The sequence below is a fragment of the Musa acuminata genome, chromosome BXJ3-9 (assembly GCF_036884655.1).
Source record: "Musa acuminata AAA Group cultivar baxijiao chromosome BXJ3-9, Cavendish_Baxijiao_AAA, whole genome shotgun sequence".
NCBI classification, from domain to species: Eukaryota; Viridiplantae; Streptophyta; class Magnoliopsida; order Zingiberales; family Musaceae; genus Musa; species Musa acuminata.
The window spans coordinates 35900690-35919871 of NC_088357.1; the positions used below are offsets into that span (position 1 = coordinate 35900690).

At 37.3% G+C, this 19182-nt stretch overlaps 1 protein-coding gene across 1 annotated transcript; it reads left to right on the plus strand.

The window, feature by feature from the left end:
* Nucleotides 1-12987: 12987 nt before the first annotated feature.
* LOC135648614 (uncharacterized) lies at nucleotides 12988-13776 on the plus strand. Its single transcript, XM_065166454.1, has one exon. It carries the CDS (start codon nucleotides 12997-12999, stop codon nucleotides 13666-13668), a length of 672 nt encoding a protein of 223 aa, XP_065022526.1. The 5' UTR covers nucleotides 12988-12996; the 3' UTR covers nucleotides 13669-13776.
* Nucleotides 13777-19182: the final 5406 nt, after the last annotated feature.

A 19182-nucleotide genomic window follows, 5' to 3' on the forward strand; every position in this document is an offset into this window, starting at 1 on the left:
AGAGCCTTTGCTCGCCTCTCCTATTCTCCTTCCCCTCTCCACCTTAGAGCAGGCCTGGAGTTTTGAGGAGTGTCGTCATAGCCCTGTTGTGTGGATCACTGCTAGAGAGGAGGACGCTTGTCCTCCTTTACCCTCTCCTAAGGATCTGCAAGGAAACAGGGATATACAATCTCCCTATGTAACATAATCTACTCTATACGCAGTTTTTTTCAATTTCGCGGATTTTGCGCACCAATCTTCTCACGACGACGAACATCTCTTTGAGAATCGGGGATTTTATTTTCTTGTTCTTCCACTGCGCATGTGATGTCGCCCCCAAAGATTTTCCCAATAACAAGTAGGTATCAGGTGGATCCAGGCTTGGAGCATTGGAAAGAAATAAAGTGTATCCTTAGGTACTTGAGAATAATTAAGGATCTTTTACTGGTATATGGAGATAGTAGCCTCAGGGTTGAAGGCTATATGGACTCGAGTTTCTAGTATGATGTCGATGATAACAAGTCGAATTTGAGATATGTGTACACTCTGAATGGAGAAGCAGTATGTTGGAAGAGTTTTAAGTAAGATGCTACGACTCGACTATAGAGGCGGAGTACATTACTACAACAGAGACAACAAAGGAGGGAGTCTAGATGAATAAGTTCATCACAGATTTGGGAGTCGTACCGGGTAGCAAAGAGTCGATTCCCTTATATTTTGATAATAATGGGGCGATTGCTCAAATGAGGAAACTTGAGTCTCATCAGAAGTGTTCTAAGGAGGTTCCACCTGATTAGAGATATTGTGACCCAAGGAGATGTAGCAATGGAAAGAGTTTGTTAGGACTCTAGCTAGGAGAGTCCTAATTGAGAGGGACATTCATGTAAAACCTACCTAAGCCGACCCCTATTAAAGAGGAGAAGAGGCCAGCTAGGGTTAGGAGGTTGTTTCTTTGAGATGAATTAGGAGTTGTAAAGGAATAGGAGTCTTGAGTAGAAGTCCTATTAGGAGTTGGTTAGAAGAAGGAATCTTGAGTAGGAGTCCTATTAGGAGTTAGGGTTTAGAAACCCTATAAATAGCCATGTATTCCTCCTCTTTTGATAACCAATAGATGAATCTTTTCTGCAGCCTTTGAGCAGCAACTTAGAGGGAGGAACCCCTATAGAGTTCCAATGAGGTCGATCCCCTAAAGAGATCAACCCCAAGTTTAGAATCTGTAAGGGTTCTAACACCTAGTATCAGAGCAGCGTTCTTGGCATCTCGCTGCCCTTTCACAGCCATCTATCAACCCTCCACAACCATCAAAAGCAATTCCCACAATTGCTTAAAAGATCATCACCGAATTCCATCATCATCTCCACCACCGCGGATCATCCTTTGATCTCTCCGTGAATTGCAACAGGTTCTGATTTCCTACCTTACTGCTGCTGCAATTTAGTTATCCTTATTCAAAAATCAAAAAAAAAAAAATTATTCCTATATTGCTGCATAAACTTTTCGTCACAAAGTTTTCATCTCTACGACGAAAGATACATTGCAGAATTCCAACCGCATAGCACTATCTGTTTGATCTTGCTACTATGCTTTTTCTATCCAAATTTCTATGAAACTTTTATGATAGCTTTTACACTTCCTAAAAGTAGATTTCCCTTTGGTTTCATCGAAAAATTCTCAATATAAACTACTGATCTTTTATGTCCAATCTGCTACACTTGAAAATCTATGCTGCAGAAAATTTCAGCCGCATATTGTTGCCTTAACCCATATATTTGTAATCTTTTTTGAATGAAATTTCATATACACTTTATAGATCATTTTGGCTTCCATCTAAGATTGATCTATTGAGAAATTCATCTCTAAAAACGATTTTGTGTTGCTGCAAATTTTTATCGTAACCCATTGAAATTTTTCGACGAGAATTCTGCAATCGCAACTTGCACCAATTTTCTTGCTGTTATACTGCCGAAATTTTCTTGATTCAATTAGACAACCTTGCTGTCATATAATCTGTGATTTTTCTATCAATTCCCTCCTCAATTCTCTCAAGTTTTTGGTGGAAATTACATCAAGAAACCGTTGTTTCTTCGACGACAATTCTACTCTTACAAGACAGCACATACTTGCTACAACTTCCACTTATTTCTATCAAACCTTTGCTACCATCTACCACAGATCCAAAACTTTCATCCATAGCCCTAAAACTCTACTAAACCACACCCTCAAACTGCACCCAAAATAGCCACAAAACAAGCCTAAACCGCAGCCTACATCCACCAATCCACCAACCCTTTCAACCATCACTTTTCTCAACCTATACATGCCTTTAACCCAACAACAAAAGAGATATCTTAACATCATAGATTTGGGGGCATATACTATTACATCTAAGGAGACAATCAATGCTAAATTCAAAGCCTTGGAGGCGCGAATGGAGGATAAGATTCGAACGCTCTTTACCGAACTCAGATTGGGCCGTCCACTAAGCCCGAAGAAATCATATCAAGGAGAGAGCTTTGCCCAATCGCACCAAGCCCGAAAAGATGACTTCCAAGGGAGGGGAGGCTCTATGACTGACCTCAACTATCCATGCATGAGAGTGGACTTCCCTAGATGGGAAGAAGGAGACCCGATTGGTTGGATTTCGCGTGCAGAGCAATATTTTTGGTACCACAAAATCGCGGATGCATCTATGGTGAAAATTACAGCTATACATCTTGAAGGGGATGCCATACAATGGTTTGACTGGTTTGAACACACTTATGGAGTCCTTTCATGGCGACAATTCAAAGAAGGATTGCTGATCCACTTCAGACCAACAGATTACGAGAATATTGACGGACAATTAGCAAAGATCTGACAAACCTCCACCATTCAAGAGTACCAAACCAGGTTTGAAAGGTTATCTAATCAAACTCATGATTGGTCTCAAAAACAGCTATTGACAACCTTCATTGAGGGCTTGAAGCCAGAGATCCAGGGAGAAGTTAAAGCGCGACAACCGTACACGCTTATGGCAGCCATCTCTTTCGCACGACATCAAGAGGTGCGATTGAATCATGAAGCTTGGAGGACTAGAGTTGCTCCTCAACTGGAAATACTGAAGCCCTCAACCCCCCTACTATCGATCGAGTCCCTGCACCAAAGAAGTTGATAAGAGAAGAGCTTCGGGAGCAATCTGCGAAGCGGTTATGTTGGCATTGTGACGAGCCGTGGAGCCGTGAGCATCGCTGTGGTAAAGGGAGACTTCTTATAATTGAACCAATAGAAGAAGAGGTCATTGAACATCCAGAAGAGAGCCTTGAACATGAAGAAAAAGATGCAGAAGAAGAAACACAACCGACCGAAGTTACGGTACATAATCTAGCCGGCTACTCAAACCCGCAAACGATGAAAATTGGAGGCCTTCTCAAACAACAACCGATCACTGTTCTCATCGACACGGGCAATACTAATAACTTTCTAAACAGTAAGGTTACTGTCCAGATGGCCTTATCTATCGAGAATTGCAGTAGGTTTGATGTTAAGATCGCTGATGGATGGATTTTGAAGTCTGATCGTAGGCGCCCGCAAGTGAAACTATTGCTGATCTTGAGGCCTTACCAAGAGATAATTGCATATTTCTTCCTTCTCCCTCTTAATGATCATGAGGTCGTGCTCATAATTAAATGGTTGATGACATTAGGTGATATTTCTTGGAATTTTATGTAACTAATTATGAAATTTTACAGTAAGGAGAAATAGGTGATACTGAACGGGAAACGTGGGGGCAACGTAACGACGATTTGCACACAATAAATGGAGAAGGTTTTGCATAAAGCATGCAGCAGATTTTTGGTACAACTTGAGCAGAAAACTAAGGGAGAGCCAATAGAATTTGAAGATCCAAACCTACTTCCTTTGCTTGCTGAATTTTCAGATATATTTGACAAACCGTACAACCTACCTCTTACCCGTCGACATGATCATTATATAACGATTCTTTCAGGCAAACCTCCAGCAAATACTCGGCCATATCAATATCTATATCTCTAGAAGGATAAAATAGAAAGGATTGTAAAAGAGATACTCGAAATAGAAGTTATTCGGCCAAGTTGCAACCTCTACTCTTCACCGGTGCTACTTGTACGCAAGAAGGACAGAACATGGCGAATATGCATTGATTACCGAGCTCTCAATGGCATAACTATCGAGGACAAATACCTTATTCCAATAGCAAATGAATTGCTAGATGAAAGGGAGCACAAATCTTCACAAAGCTGGACGTTTGACCCAGGTATCATCAAATATGAGTGTGCGAAGAAGACATACCGAAAACCACCTTTTGAACACACAACAACCACTACAAATTTTTGCTTTCTTCAACAGAAGGTGGAATATCTTGGGCATATCATATTAAAGGAAGGTGTGACAGTGGACCCCTTCAAAATTGAAGCAATGCAAAACTGGCCTACCCCGAGGAACATAAAATTGCTACATGGCTTTCTGGGTTTAACAGGCTACTATCGTAAGTTCATGAAAAACTATGGAAAGATCAATGCATCACTTACTTTCTTACTGGAAAAAGATGTCTTCCAATGGTTAGATAGAGCCTCCACTGCCTTCGACAAACTTAAGGCAGCCATGACGACGACGCCGGTGCTAACACTACCAGATTTCAACTGACGCTTCATTATTGAGGCCGACGCATCTGGAGTCGGAATTAGAGCCATTCTCATGCAAGATGGTCGACCACTTGCATACACTAGCAAGGCATTATCTCCCTCCCATCAAAATAAGTCAACATATGATAAGGAGATGCTCGCCATTGTGCACGCAGCAACGAGGTGGAGACCCTACTTGATTGGTCGACGATTTCAAATTAAACCCGACCATAAAAGCCTCAAGTACTTTTTGAAGCGAAAGATATCATCCCCTAAGCATCAAAAATGGGTAACAAAACTTCTTGGATTTGATTATGAAATAACTTACAAAAAGGGGAAAGAGAATTTTCTTACAGATGCGCTTTTGCAGCTACCCGAGCAAGCTGAAGTTTCGGCCATTTCACTTCCGACCAGCGACTTCCTTGAGGATATTAAGATGGAATGGCAAGAAGATTCAGAGACTAGTAAGATTATAAAAAAATTGGAGGAAGCACCAAGCTTTGTGGCTTATTACAATTGGGACTCAAAAGAATTACATTATAAGGGACGCATTGTGCTTATGATAAATTCTACTTGCATCTTCATGAGCAGATTTTGGACAAAGTTATTCCATATGTAGGGTACTAAATTGAAAAAGAGTACGGCATATCACCCACAAATCAACGGCCAGACAAAAGTTGTAAATAGGTGCTTGGAGGCAGCCCAAAGCCACCCACCAAATATGACTATCCAAGAAGAACTCCAGACCCAGCCAAGTGCCATTATTGATCGACGGATCGTGACTCGATGACGATGACCCACTACTAAAGTGCTAATACAGTGGGTGAACCTACCAACAGAAGATGCCACTTGGGAGAACTATGATGACTTGAAGATCAAATTCCCAAAATTCATGAATCGTCAGCCTCGAGGACAAAGCCGACCCCTATTGGTTAGAAGAAGGAGTCTTGAGTAGGAGTCCTATTAGGAGTTAGGGTTTAGAAACCCTATAAATAGCCATGTATTCCTCCTCTTTTGATAACCAATAGATGAATCTTTTCTGCAGCCTTTGAGCAACAACTTGGAGGGAGGAACCCCTATAGAGTTCCAATGAGGCTGATCCCCTAAAGAGATCAACCCCAAGTTTAGAATCTGTAAGGGTTCTAACAGAGTTTCATCTGAAGATAACATCGCAGATCCACTAACAAAGTCGTTATCTCAGATTATCTTAAGGTCAAGTGGGGATTGCTAGTCATAGGTATCCTGCCATACAATCACTCGAGTGATGACACGTGTAACTTAATATGTAGTCTTTTTGTTTGTTATTATTATTATTTAGTATTTTATCATTTTATATTGCCTATTGCTTGAATATATTGTAATGTCCATGGATTTGTGCAATGAGAATTGGATCGTGATAAGATCATGAAAATGAGACTGATTTGCCTTTAAACATAAATCCTAAATAATTCTTGTCATAGGTTACTCGAGAGAGACATCGAGATAACCAGACAGACTAGTATGTTGTATACTCATCTATATTATGGATGCAATTGGTCTCAAAACTGCTCATGTGGAGACACTAGGGATACAGTACAGGTGCTCATTGGAGAATGAGTTCACTGATTGATCCACTTACAAAATGCTGGATGGCTGATGATGCCTTATTGTCAAACAATGATTTTATAATCCTAATGGTGTATCTGGTCCTTAGACTTGAGATATCAAGGATGTCCTGGATGAGTACTCTATTCTTTGATATCAAACTTATATCTCTAGATGTTCCAAATCTAACACAACCGATCATTGGGAGTGATAGTCAACCTTACGAGGACTATTGAGTGTCGATAGAGGATCATCTACTCTCGATGTTATGAGAGAAATATCTCATATATCCTTACTCAGACAAATCCTTGGCCAAGGTCATTCAGATTGAGAGAGAAAGAGTTCTCCGGGAGAATCCAATTAGACCGAGACTCGAGAAGAAATCGTATGGGTCTAACAACACCATGCCCGGTATACGATCTATGGGATATTAGATGGATGAGGGACTATAGGTACACGGTAACTAAGGACAGATATGTCTAATGGATTAGATTCCCTTGTATCATTTGGGGACTGCGACATAGTGGCCTAATACGTCTGTAGTCGATGAGTCGAGTGAATTATTATGGAGATAATAATTCACTGAGCTAGAAGGAGTTCTAATAGGTATGACTCACAGCCAGCTCGATATTAGGCCTAAAAGGTCACACACTTATGGTACGTATTACGATGAGTAGAGGTTCAGATATGAGATATTTGTCGGAACCTCTATCTTATTAGATATCCAATAAGCCCCTATCTTATTGGATTTCTATTAAGCCCCTGAATTATTGGATTATATAGATGAGATCCAATTAGAACAAATGAGAGATTATTGGATAGAAATCCACTAATCTAAGAGGCTTGGGTAGTTGGATGGAGATCCAATACCCAATAGGGTAGGATCCATTAAGGTTAAGTTAACAAGAGACCTCTATAAATATGAGGGAACCAATGGTTTATAGGCCAGAGCATTTTTGGGTTACCTCTCCTATTCTCCTCACCCTCTCCTCCCCAAATAGCAGGCTTGGAGACTTGAGGAGCATTATCGTAGCCTTGTTGTGTGGATCATCGCTAGAGAGGAGGACGCCTGACCTCCTTCATCCTCTCCTAGAGATCTATAAGGATTTAGGAATATACGATCTCCCTAGGTAACACAATCTTTAATATACATAATTTTTTGTTTTATGAATTTTACGTATCAATCTTCACATGACGACGAACACACAGATGGGAAATTGGAGAATTTATTTTATGTTCTTCCATTGCACATGTGATGTCGCCCCCTAAGATTTCTCAATAGTATCATGCCTGGTATACGATCTCTAGAGTATTAGATGGATGAGAGACTATAGGTATATGGTAATTGAGAACAGATAGGTCCAAATGGATTGGATTCCCTTATATCTTCTAGGGACTACGACATAGTGGCCTAGTATGTTTGTAGTCGATGAGTCGAGTGAATTATTATGGAGATAATAATTTACTAAGCTAGATGAAGTTCTGACATGTATGACTTGTGGTCAGCTCGATATTGGGCCTAAAGGGTCATACACATATGGTTGGCATTGCAATGAGTAGAGGTTCATATATGAGATATCCGTTGGAGCCCATATCTTATTGGATATCTAATAAGTCCCTGAATTATTAGATCTTATATATGAGATACAATAAGAGCCAATAATAGATTATTGGATATAGATCCACTAATCTAAGAGGCTTGGGTAGTTGGATGGAGATCTAATACTCAATAGAGCGGGATCCATTAGGGTTAAGTTGATAAAAAACCTTTATAAATAGGAGAGAACCAAAGGCTTATAGGTCAGAGCTTCTCTTGGTTGTCATCTCCTATTCTCATATCTCTTTCTCATCCTCAAATAGCAGGCTTGGAGATTTGAGGAGCATCGTCACAACCCTACAATATAGATCATCATTAGAGAAGAGGACACTTGACCTCTTTCACCCTCTCCTACAGATCTATAGGGATTCAGGAATATATGATCTCCCTAGGTAATACAATTTTTCATATATGTAGTTTTCAGTTTTACGGATTTTGTATATCAATCTTCACACGATGACGAACATAATTTTTGAGAAATTTGGAAATCTTTGTTTCCTGTTCTTCCGCTACGCATATAATATCACCCTAGATTTTCCTATGATGCTAACACATAATAAACTATTAATATAATGATACATATAATTTAAGTTTTTTTTTTGAAAAATCTATTTTAACCTCTATGATTTTGGTCATAAACCACTTAAGCTCTTATGATTTTGTTTGTATTTAAAATAACCCCTACATTTTTTAAAACGTAGGGGTTATTTTAAATACAAACAAAATCATAAGAGCTTAAGTGGTTTATGACCAAAATCATAGAAGCTAAAATAGATTTTTTTAAAAAAGTTAAATTATATGTATCATTATATTAATAGTTTATTATAGGTTAGCATCGTAGGAAAATCCCTACATTTTTTAAAACGTAGCATATAAGCCCCTCCCATCAAGTCTGAGTTGACAGATGTTAAAGTCTACTTACGTGACATCCTAACTCACAATAAATTATTAACATAATGATATATGTAATTTAAGTTTAAAAAAATATATAACTTGTCAAAGAAAAGAAAATGATATAGGTCGTAGCACCCGACGAAGGCGAAGAGGTAGAGATAAGAAAGGTAGGAGGCAGAGGTAAGAGAGAGTTGGGCCACATGTCATAGGCGTGATGGGTGGGGGCGCAAGAGACAACAAAATAGGAGGCAATGATGACGAAAACACTCTGGAGGAAAAAGAAAGTCTAGGAGATCATTACATGCCTAGCTTCAGACTGGTCGATGCACATCCACAAGAGGTAGGACAGAAGTTCTTGAGCTTATCGTCAACGTGGGAGAGGCTGCGTTCATACGATACTTTGCTAGGCAACAATAGAACAATAGTGCTATTAGTGGTCGCTTCCACGACGATGCCTCTTCCCACCATTAATGGTGGTCTCAATCTTTTTAATTTAAATTATATATAATATTATATTAATAGTTTATTATGAGTCAATATGTCATATAAGTAGACTCTAATATCTATTAACTTAGACTTGACAAAAGGGACTTATATACAATGTTTTTAAAAATATAGGGATTATTTTAGACACGAATAAAATCATAAGAGCTTAAGTGATCAATGACCAAAATCACATGAGCTAAAATATATTTAAAAAAATTTAAATTATATATGTCATTATATTAATGGTTTATTATGAGTTAACATACTACGTAACTAGACTTTAATTTAATGTCTATTAACTGAGAGTTAATAGACATTAAATGTTATGTTTTTTAACAACAGAGGCTTATATGTTATGTTTTTTAAAATATAAGAATTATTTTATATACGAGTAAATCATAAAAACTTAAATGATCTGTAACCAAAATCATAAAACCTAAAATGAACCTTAACCCTTAAATATAATACCAAATTAGTTCAAACGTGCATATTAAATTAATGTATATATTCGTTATAATATATACATTCATAATAAGTAACCACACATAAGATTTGAATAGAGAATCTCCGTCATCATAATTTCTTTTAACATAATCCTTAAAATAAAAAATGTAAGTCAGTAGATGAGACATGAGAATGAGCTCGTTTGATTCTACTCAAGCAAAAAAAAAAGTTGTTTTGAAAGGTTGTAAACCGTAAAGATTTGAATGGACGGCAGCAGATGCATTGTCATAAGGAAACCCTGGTATCATACACGCACGAAATAGAAGTGGTCCGGCTCATCTCACTCAGCCCGGTACCGCATAGGAAACTGGTGGCATACCATTGGCTGGAACCTATAGGCGCCACCTCAGACAGTGGTATAGACCAACGGGAACGCGTCTTTTGCTGTTCTGCCTCTCAACTACAAGTTAAAGAAAAAACTAAGTTGACTGATAAATCAATTCATTCTTTTCGTTTTTTATCTACAAAAAATTGTAAGATAATTGAGTTAAGGAATTTATATGCATTGAAAGGGCAAAATTGTCGCAGTTTTTAGATTCGTGAGCGAAAATGGTAATATTTGTGCATATTAATTCTATCGTTATTATAAATGTGACAAAATAAGTACAGCGATTTTCTTAGAAAATATTAAGATTTTGAGTTTTTTTCAATCAGTACTTTCTCTTTTACTTTTTTTTCAAATAATATTTTTAATTTAAAAAATCTAAAATACCTATAAAAAAATCCATTTTTTTTATCAGTTTTAGAATGTTATAGTATTTTTATTGACTCGTTTATAGTATTTTTAGTAGCATTTATAGTGTTTTTATTAGGATACTAAAAATATTATAAATACTATTTGAAGAATATTCTAAATGATATCATCCTATGCTTGGTTATCATTGATCGTAGAATATTATGATATTATATTTTTAAATTTGTAGTTTGTTTGGTTGGGTTTATTTGGATTATTTACGGTGCTTTCGAAAAAGGCTTTATAATATTTCTTTGTGACGGTTAAAACATTATGAGAAATAAAATTTTAAATTTTATTTTGATAATATTATTTTTAAATTATTATAAATACATCATAACGTTGAATCTTGGATTTTGATGATGAAACTAATCGATATGTGTTTATATTTTAATCTGCGTTTTGAGTGACGCAGGATGCTTCGATCAGGATAAGACAATTAAAGTAAGAAAATCATATTGGCCGGAGGAACATGTTAGAAGATTGGACGTCGAGCTGGTAGATCGGTCGACATATCGATAGAAGGCTTCGGGTCGTGACTTCGAGCATCGGGCCAAGAAGAGCGGGTATTATGCCAAGGATATCGGAGTTGCGGAGTCAACTGGCTGATTGGGCAATAGGCTGCAAGAGGATGATGCACCGAAGAATCGGACGAAGCGTCGAGGGACTAATGACATGTCAGACAATGTGACTAATGCTTAGTATTAATTGTCTAGATTGAAGTTTGTTTTACATATGCAGGATTAACTACAATAGCAAGACATGAAGAAAAATGAAGTCTCGAAGTCAAAATCGAGATCACGTTGGGAGTTCGAGAGTTCGTCGGAAGTCCGAACATTCGTCGGAAGTTCTGCGAGAACCAACTAAGAAGTTGCGGAGCTTACCAGAGAAGCTCGTCGGAACTCGCCAAGTGGATCGTCGCAAGTCCAGGAGCTTGCCGGGAGTCCGTCGGAACTTTGCCAAGAGTTCGTCGGAGGTTCACTAGAAGATTGCCAGAAGAATAGACTTACAGACTTAGTTTAGCTTATAATATGTCTTAGGAATCGTAGTTAGCACGTAATTGGGTTTGGATTGGGTCAACCCAATTATGGGCCAACTAGGCCCATGTAAGAGCTGTATTGGGCCTAATAAGAAGCCCAAACAGTGTCCCAAGAAGACTCACCGTCGTGGCACAATCTTCGAGATTGTGTCAGGCGATGGTACTGCCAATTTGGGCGGTTGTACCACCCCTAGCAGGGTGCCAGGCGGTTGTGCTGGCCTTGGCAGGGTGCTAGGCGGTGGTACTACTAATCTAGGCGATGGTACCACCTAGCACAGCCTCCCAGGCGATAGTATCGCCAGACCTGGGTGGTGGTACCGCCAAGGATAGTGTTAGCTAAACTGACACTAGGCGGTGGTACCGCCCGTGCTTGGGGAACCCGGGATGAGATGTTTTTAGGCTCTAAGTTTGAATCAACTTGAAGCTTATAAATATCCCTCTCATCCCTAGTTAAAGAACACAAGTATTGAGAGTAAAAAAATATAGAAACGCTGCTGCAATCTTGTGCGAGCTCGTCTCATAGTTCTAAGTATTAGAATAGTTTGAGAGAGGAGTGAATGGGGTGTAAGGGTTATCTTCTAAACCTAGTGAAAGGAGAATTGAGTTGTAAAAGGGTGGTTGGCCTTTACCTATTGAAGAAAGACCTCTAGTGGATGCCGGTGGCCTCGACGAAAGAGGAATCGAAGGAGTGGATGTAGGTCACGACAAGCCACTATAAACATTCGTCTTCTTTGGTTTACATTTATTTTTGCTATTTACATACTGCAAACCTGCTTATTGCCTTCAATACGTTTATGTACGCTTTCAAATTAAGTTTTCGAAAATAATTTTATATCGGAAACGATTTTATCATACGTAGGTTTTTTAAACCGACGTTATTTTATCGCTGCATTAATTCACCCCTCTCTTAGTGTCGACCTTAATCGTAACACATAATATAATATATCAAATGATTTGTAATGTACTTTGATTTCATATGATGCATTTATAATGTTTTTAAATTAAGATATTTTTATTATGATGATCAAAATATTATAACACGTAAAAGATATTATAATAGGCCAAAACAGTATAATAGATTAAATAATTTTTGAATGGTAATTTAGATATTTTTTAAACTAAGGATACTATTATAGGTCAAAACACTATAAAAGACTAAATACTTTTTGAAGGATAATTTAGATATTTTTCAAATTAAGGATACTATTTGTAAAATAGATACCGATTAAAAAATATTCAAAATATAAAAATTTTCAAACAAGTATCACTTGAATATATGTTTAGTGAAAATTAACAAATTTGTCTCGCACCAATCCAAGCTGAAGCTTATCATACGTCCATCTCGTGTGATCTCGTTTTCGCAGCCAATCCGACGGCCACTGTTCGTCAACGGGGGCAAACGCATACTTCCCGCCATCTCCTCGCACCCTCCCGCCAGTTTACTGGCGCCAACACGTTCCCGCCACTTCCCAATCCTTACTATTTAGGCGTATAGACCCTCTCTTTCTCTCTCTCTCTCTCTCTTCGCGTGAGGGTGGTGATGGCTTTGGGTCCGGGGAGGTTCTACGGCAAAAGCCTCCCGCGGCCCCGTTTCTATGCCGACGTGAAGATGAACGACGAAAGGGTGGATCCGCCGGTGCCCGTCATGGACCCTCTCCTTTCGTGGGCCAACGAGGCGCACTGGTCCATGGGCGGTAAAAGCTTCAAGCGCCACCGCCTCCAGGGCCGCATCGAAGGCTCCATCAAGAAGCTCCGCGATCAGCAAGAGAGAGCCCAACGGAGAACCATAATATCCTCCTCTCTGTTGATCGCGAAGTCCAGAGTCTCCGGCCAGAAGCCCCTCGGTCTTGGATCTCTCGACGCCGGCTCAGCCGATAGCGGCGAGGAGGAGGCGGGACAAAAGGGGAGTCAAGCTAGAATCTTTCCCTCTCCGAATGGATCTGTCGATAGGAAGAGGACGAAGGTCAGGAGGCACAAGAAGGAATTCGACGGGAATGGGGCCGAGCATTTGAAGGGGCTGATTGGGGAGGCGGGCGGAGTGGCGTCAAGGACCCGGCGCCGTGGGCAAGCTGCAGAGGAACTCGAGATTGGTGAGGAGGATGCTCTTCCGGCGGCTACCGATGGGAAAGGGAACACCGAGAAGAAGAAGAGGAAGGAGGTGGATAGTGCATTGCCGAGGAGGACTTCACTGAGGAAGAAGCGATCAATCTGATTCCCATGAGGCATACAACTTAGTATTCTCGTAAGACTGCTGTGTTCTGATCTTAATCGTTCAGGAGATGTGAAGATCGCGACTGAAAGGTCTCAACTTTCTGCATCATTTTGTTTGATTTGTTGATGGTGACGAGGAACAAGGGCAAATTCACAATGGCAGCGTTGTTGATCCAAGATCCTCGACTCATCTGCTCTGATTCTTTGACTCCGCCTCGAAGAAAACCGAGGCAATGTAATTGGAGGACTTGGTCTCTGCATGCAGATTGAACTCTGCTACTTGTTGCCACAAGATTTTTAATTTCAAAACAAACTACCATCGAATATTTTGTTTAGTTAAAATGGCTTTCTTTAGCTAATAATTTTTATATTTATATATTATTTCTCTCTACATTCTCACGGGGATTGTGGTAAAAGATGAGAGATGCGGAAGTGACGACAATGAGAGATGTAAAACAAGCAAGCAAGTATCTTTTTATCATAACATGAAGGTTGAAATGATGCGCAAGTGCACGAATCTGTATTTATCGTTTAGATATGATGATTGATTCCATTCTTGAAGGATTTCATCGAATGTTATGTGATTTTTCAAAGAAGACTCTTTTTTTTTTTCTCAAAGGCATATTTGTTTTTGTTGTTTTCGATTTTTCAATTGGTGCCTTCTGTTTTTAATATTGTCTAAAATGATTTTCTTTTTGTTTTTTTAGTTTATAATCAGTTTTGGACTATTATAATATTTTTATTTGTTTCATTTATGCTTTTTTTAATAATGTTATATTATTTTTATTAAGAAGTTAAAAATATTATAAGATTATTAAAAAGTACTCTAAGTAATATCATGTTATATATGTTTGTTTGTTATCGTTTGTAGATTATTATGATATAGTAGTTCATTTGAGTCATTTATAATATTTTTTTGTTGTAGTGATCAAAACGATTATAATGGTAAATATTGTTCTCAAACTATTATAAATATATATTTAAATCTTATTTGATACTTCTTTCTAATGCATTTTTTATTCAATTTAACTCATTCATAGTGTTTTCCAATAATATTATAGTATATTTATTAAAGTGTTAAAAATACTATAAAACTATTAAAAAATATTTTAACAGATATCATATTATGTCTCTTTAATTCTAATTACTTTTAAACCATTACCATATAAATTTTTTTAGACTTGAAGTTGGTTTGGTTAAGATTGTGAGTTTATTTGTATCATTTATAGTATTTTTATTTGTGATTGTCAAAACACTATAACTAGAAGGAAAAATACCATTAGAGTTGATACAATATTTTGAATATTATTTGAAACAAGAAAACCATAAAAACAAAAATAGAAGACATCTTTTAGAACAAATAAAAAAAGAAAGTTTTTTAAAGAAAATCATCTTTGAATGTTCCTTTTTTTTTTTTGAAAACAAGATTTGCCTGATTTAAAAATAATATATAATCTTATTCTTGAGTTTTTAAAAATAAAATCTGATATAGGATAAAGTTTCTGACATTACGGTCCTTCAATAGTATTTACATAATAAAAAATCATAATATTTTATTATTTTAGATTATTTATATTAAAAAAATATTAAATCTAGAAGCTTTAAAATTTGAGCCTCTAATCACTCTCCTCTCTTATATATTTCAACGATTAAAACTCTATCTTATCGACTTTTCAATAAATCTATGCTTGTCATGTATGAATTTATTGAATGTAACTTTGAGGATGATTTCGGATTTCACAAATGCTTGATTCATACTTATGACATGAGACACATTTTAAATATGAATCAATGTTCAATGCTTCAATCATATTAAATATGATAAAATGAGGAGAAATTTTGATTATGCATGGTAGGATATAATTGCTATAATGAGAATTTTACACTATTACATGCCTTAATAACATGTTGGAAATTATGTGTTTTGGATACAAAAATTTTCATGATCATGAGCATGTTTTATCTTCATGATTGTGTTTGAAAATCTATAGCAAAACCATGTCCGAATGCATGATAGTGTTAAATTTTATTTTCAGATTTTGTTAATCCTAATAATTCATTTATAAAAATTTATTGATCTTGATTTGATGATTTAAATGAGCTTTATCTTGATTTTTTGAAATTTATAAATTGAGATTTCTTATGCTTAAATCAAGATTTTATATGCATGAATTAATATCTTATTCTCTTACAAGATTGAATGAATTCTATCTTTTTCATAATCTCCTAAAAATTCTTTATGTTATTTATTTAAGAGGAGATTTGTTAAAATGAATCACCATTTCTCTTGATTTCTCAAAATTATAACTTGGGTATTCATTTTATAAATCAATATTGTTTATATGTTCTCTCATGACATCTTTTAATGCTTATGACTTGAATTTTGTTATGTAAAATTCTTTGAATAAATGAAATACATCTCATCATCTAATAATTCTTCTTGATATTCCTTATGTGATGATATGAATACATGAAATATTCATTAATTTGTTTTGATGTATACAAATAAGAAGTTTCGATCATGAATGGTAGGATGGAATTTGACAAAATTGGTACCATCATGATGTGAAATAAATGATGATTTAGAATCATACATTAATGATGATTTTATGATTTGGTATGATGCAGATGAAATATTCATGAATTTGAAATGATATATGCAATACTTATGACAATGATGTACATGATGTATTGCATATGATGTGTATTATGAATGCTTTAAATGATGAATGTTTGGTTTCATGATCAACATGTTGATAAATTCTTAAAAATTTTAATGTTTGAGTATCATATATGATATGCTCATTAATGATGATTGATTTATTTTTTGGTATCGTGCATGAAAAATAAGGTGTTTGAAATTGTGTATGTTTTAATTTGAATATAAAATGATGCACAAATAAGATTTATACTTACCTTTGTCATAATCTAAAAATTGATATAAGGGTATTCCCTTCTTCTTGACAATGACAAAGGGGGAGTAAGAATTTCTAGCATGGACATCATGAAAAGAGGCAAACTAGCTAACTTGCACAATTCAAGACGAAAGCAAAAATTGCACTTCTCAAAAGAGAAGAAATTGCTATCTTGAACATTACCGATAATTGCTAGTTTGAAATCTCAAAAAGAAGCAAAACATGCTAACGTGCACATCTAGCAAACTTATATATTTCAAGAGGCAAGAGTAGCTTTCTTGAACATATCTAATTTGCTAGCTTGATGTAGAAGTTTCTATTTCAAAAGAAGCAAAAGGGCTATTTTGTATGTTGTAAAACTTGCATATTTAAAACTTGATAGCAATGTTCTAAGCATGATGTAACACTTGCTAAATTTTCTAGCTTCAAAATTGCATGATGATAAAACTTGATATTATGTTTTTCATGCAATAAGTTGAATTAATACTACAAACACATTAAAGTTGGACTTCTCCTTTTTGTTGATGACAAAGGGGGAGAAGTATGATGTTATGCATAAGTTTATGCATATGTTCATGATGACATGTTGCAAGTATTCATGATGAATATTGCAATGACTTGAATTCAGTTTGAATTCAAGGTTCTATCAATATGACATATTGATAGGGGGAGTTTGTTTAAACTCCGGGAGTTAAGTTTAACTCCGTCATGTATGCATAAGTTTATGCATATGTTCATAATGATGTGTTGCAAGTATTCATGATGAATATTGCAATAACTTGAATTCAGTTTGAATTCAAGGTTCTATCGATATGGCATATTGATACGGGGAGTTTGTTTAAACTCCAAGAGTTAAGTTTAACTCCATCATCAATTGGTTGTCATCATCAAAAAGGGGGAGATTGTTGAATCTCGTATTTTGATGATGAAACCAATTGATAATTGTGTTTATGTTTCAATCTGTGTTTTGAGTGACGCGGGATGCTTCGATCAGGATGAGACAATTAAAGCAGGAAAAATCATGTTGTGCCGGAGGAACATGTCAGAAGATTGGATATCGGGCCGGTAGATCGGTCGACGTATCGACAGAAGGCTTCGGGCCGCAGACTTAGGCATCGGGCCAAGAAGAGCGGGTATTATGCCAAGGATATCAGAGTTGCGGAGTCAACTGTCCAACTGGGCAATAGGCCGCAGGAGAGGACAATGCGCCGAATAATCAGACGAAGCGTCGAGGGACCAATGACATGTCGGACAACTTGGTTAATTGCTTAGGATTAATTGTCTTGATTGAAGTTTTATTTTACATATGTAGGATTAACTATGATGGAAGTAAGATATGCAGTAAGAGTTGCATTGGAGTCAAGACTATGATCACGTTGGGAGTTTGAGAGTTCGACAGAAGTCCGGACGGTCGTCGGAGGTTCTACAGGAACAAATCCGAGAAGTCCAAGATCTTGCCAAAGAAGCTCGTCAGAACTCGCCAAGTGGATCGTCGCAAGTCCAAGAATTTGTCGGAAGTCCGCCGGAGCATCGCCAAAGGTTCGTCGGATGTTCGTCGGAAGCTCGCCGGAAGAAGTGATTGACGTACCGGAGCAAGTTGTAGTAAATATCTTAAGAAACATCGTAATTAGCATGTAGATTAAGTTAGGAATGAGAGGTGATCTCATTAACTTAATCTGGGGGCAATTGGGCCCTTAATAGACCCAAATTGGACCGAATGAATCAACTCATTCGGACCAGAATTCCTACCAAGCGATGGCACCGCCTAGGAGATGGTCTCCCAGGAAAGCTGGGCGGTGCAACCACCCAGGTCAGGCAGTGGCACCACCTGGGCTCAATCTCCGAGCGAGACTAGGCAGTGCAACCGCCCCTATCAGGCGATGGCACCGCCCAGAGGCTTAGTCTCCGAGCTGCCAGGTAGTTGTACCACCCCAGTCAGGAGGTAGTACCACCAAGACCCCGAAAATCCAAGAAAAGATACTTTTGAGCTCCAAATTCAAACCAGTTTAGGGCCTATATAAACCCCACCCTTTCCTGCATGAAAGGGCAACCAAAGGCACCAAAAATCCAATCTTACTCTATGATTTTTAGAGCTCAAAAGTGTTGTAAAGACTAGAAGTTCTCCCTCTTTTTTTCCAAGTTTTGAGCTTTGAAGAGAGGAGAGAAATTATGTAAGGGTTATCTCCTAAGCCCGTTAAAAGGAGTGAACTGTAAAAGGGTGGTTGGCCTTCGCCTATTGAAGGATGGCCTCTAGTGGACGTCGGTGACCTCGTCGGTGGAGGAAGCCAAAAGTGGATATAGGTCAAGATTGAACGAACCACTCTAAATCTCGGTTTGCATTTACTTTAAGCATCTTATTTTTACTGCAAACCTCCTTAGTAGCTTACTGCCTTCTGCTCATTCACGAATGTGTTTCATAGTTAAGTATTTTCCAAATTGGCGTAAAGACGAAAATCAGTTTTATCGTACGAACATCATATTTCTGTTTGCGCTTACATTTTGATTTCTATCATAACTACAAACTGCCTTTATATCTTTGCTTTAACTGTATCTCGCTTGATCATAAGTTAAAGGGATTTACAAATCAGCTTTCATACCGA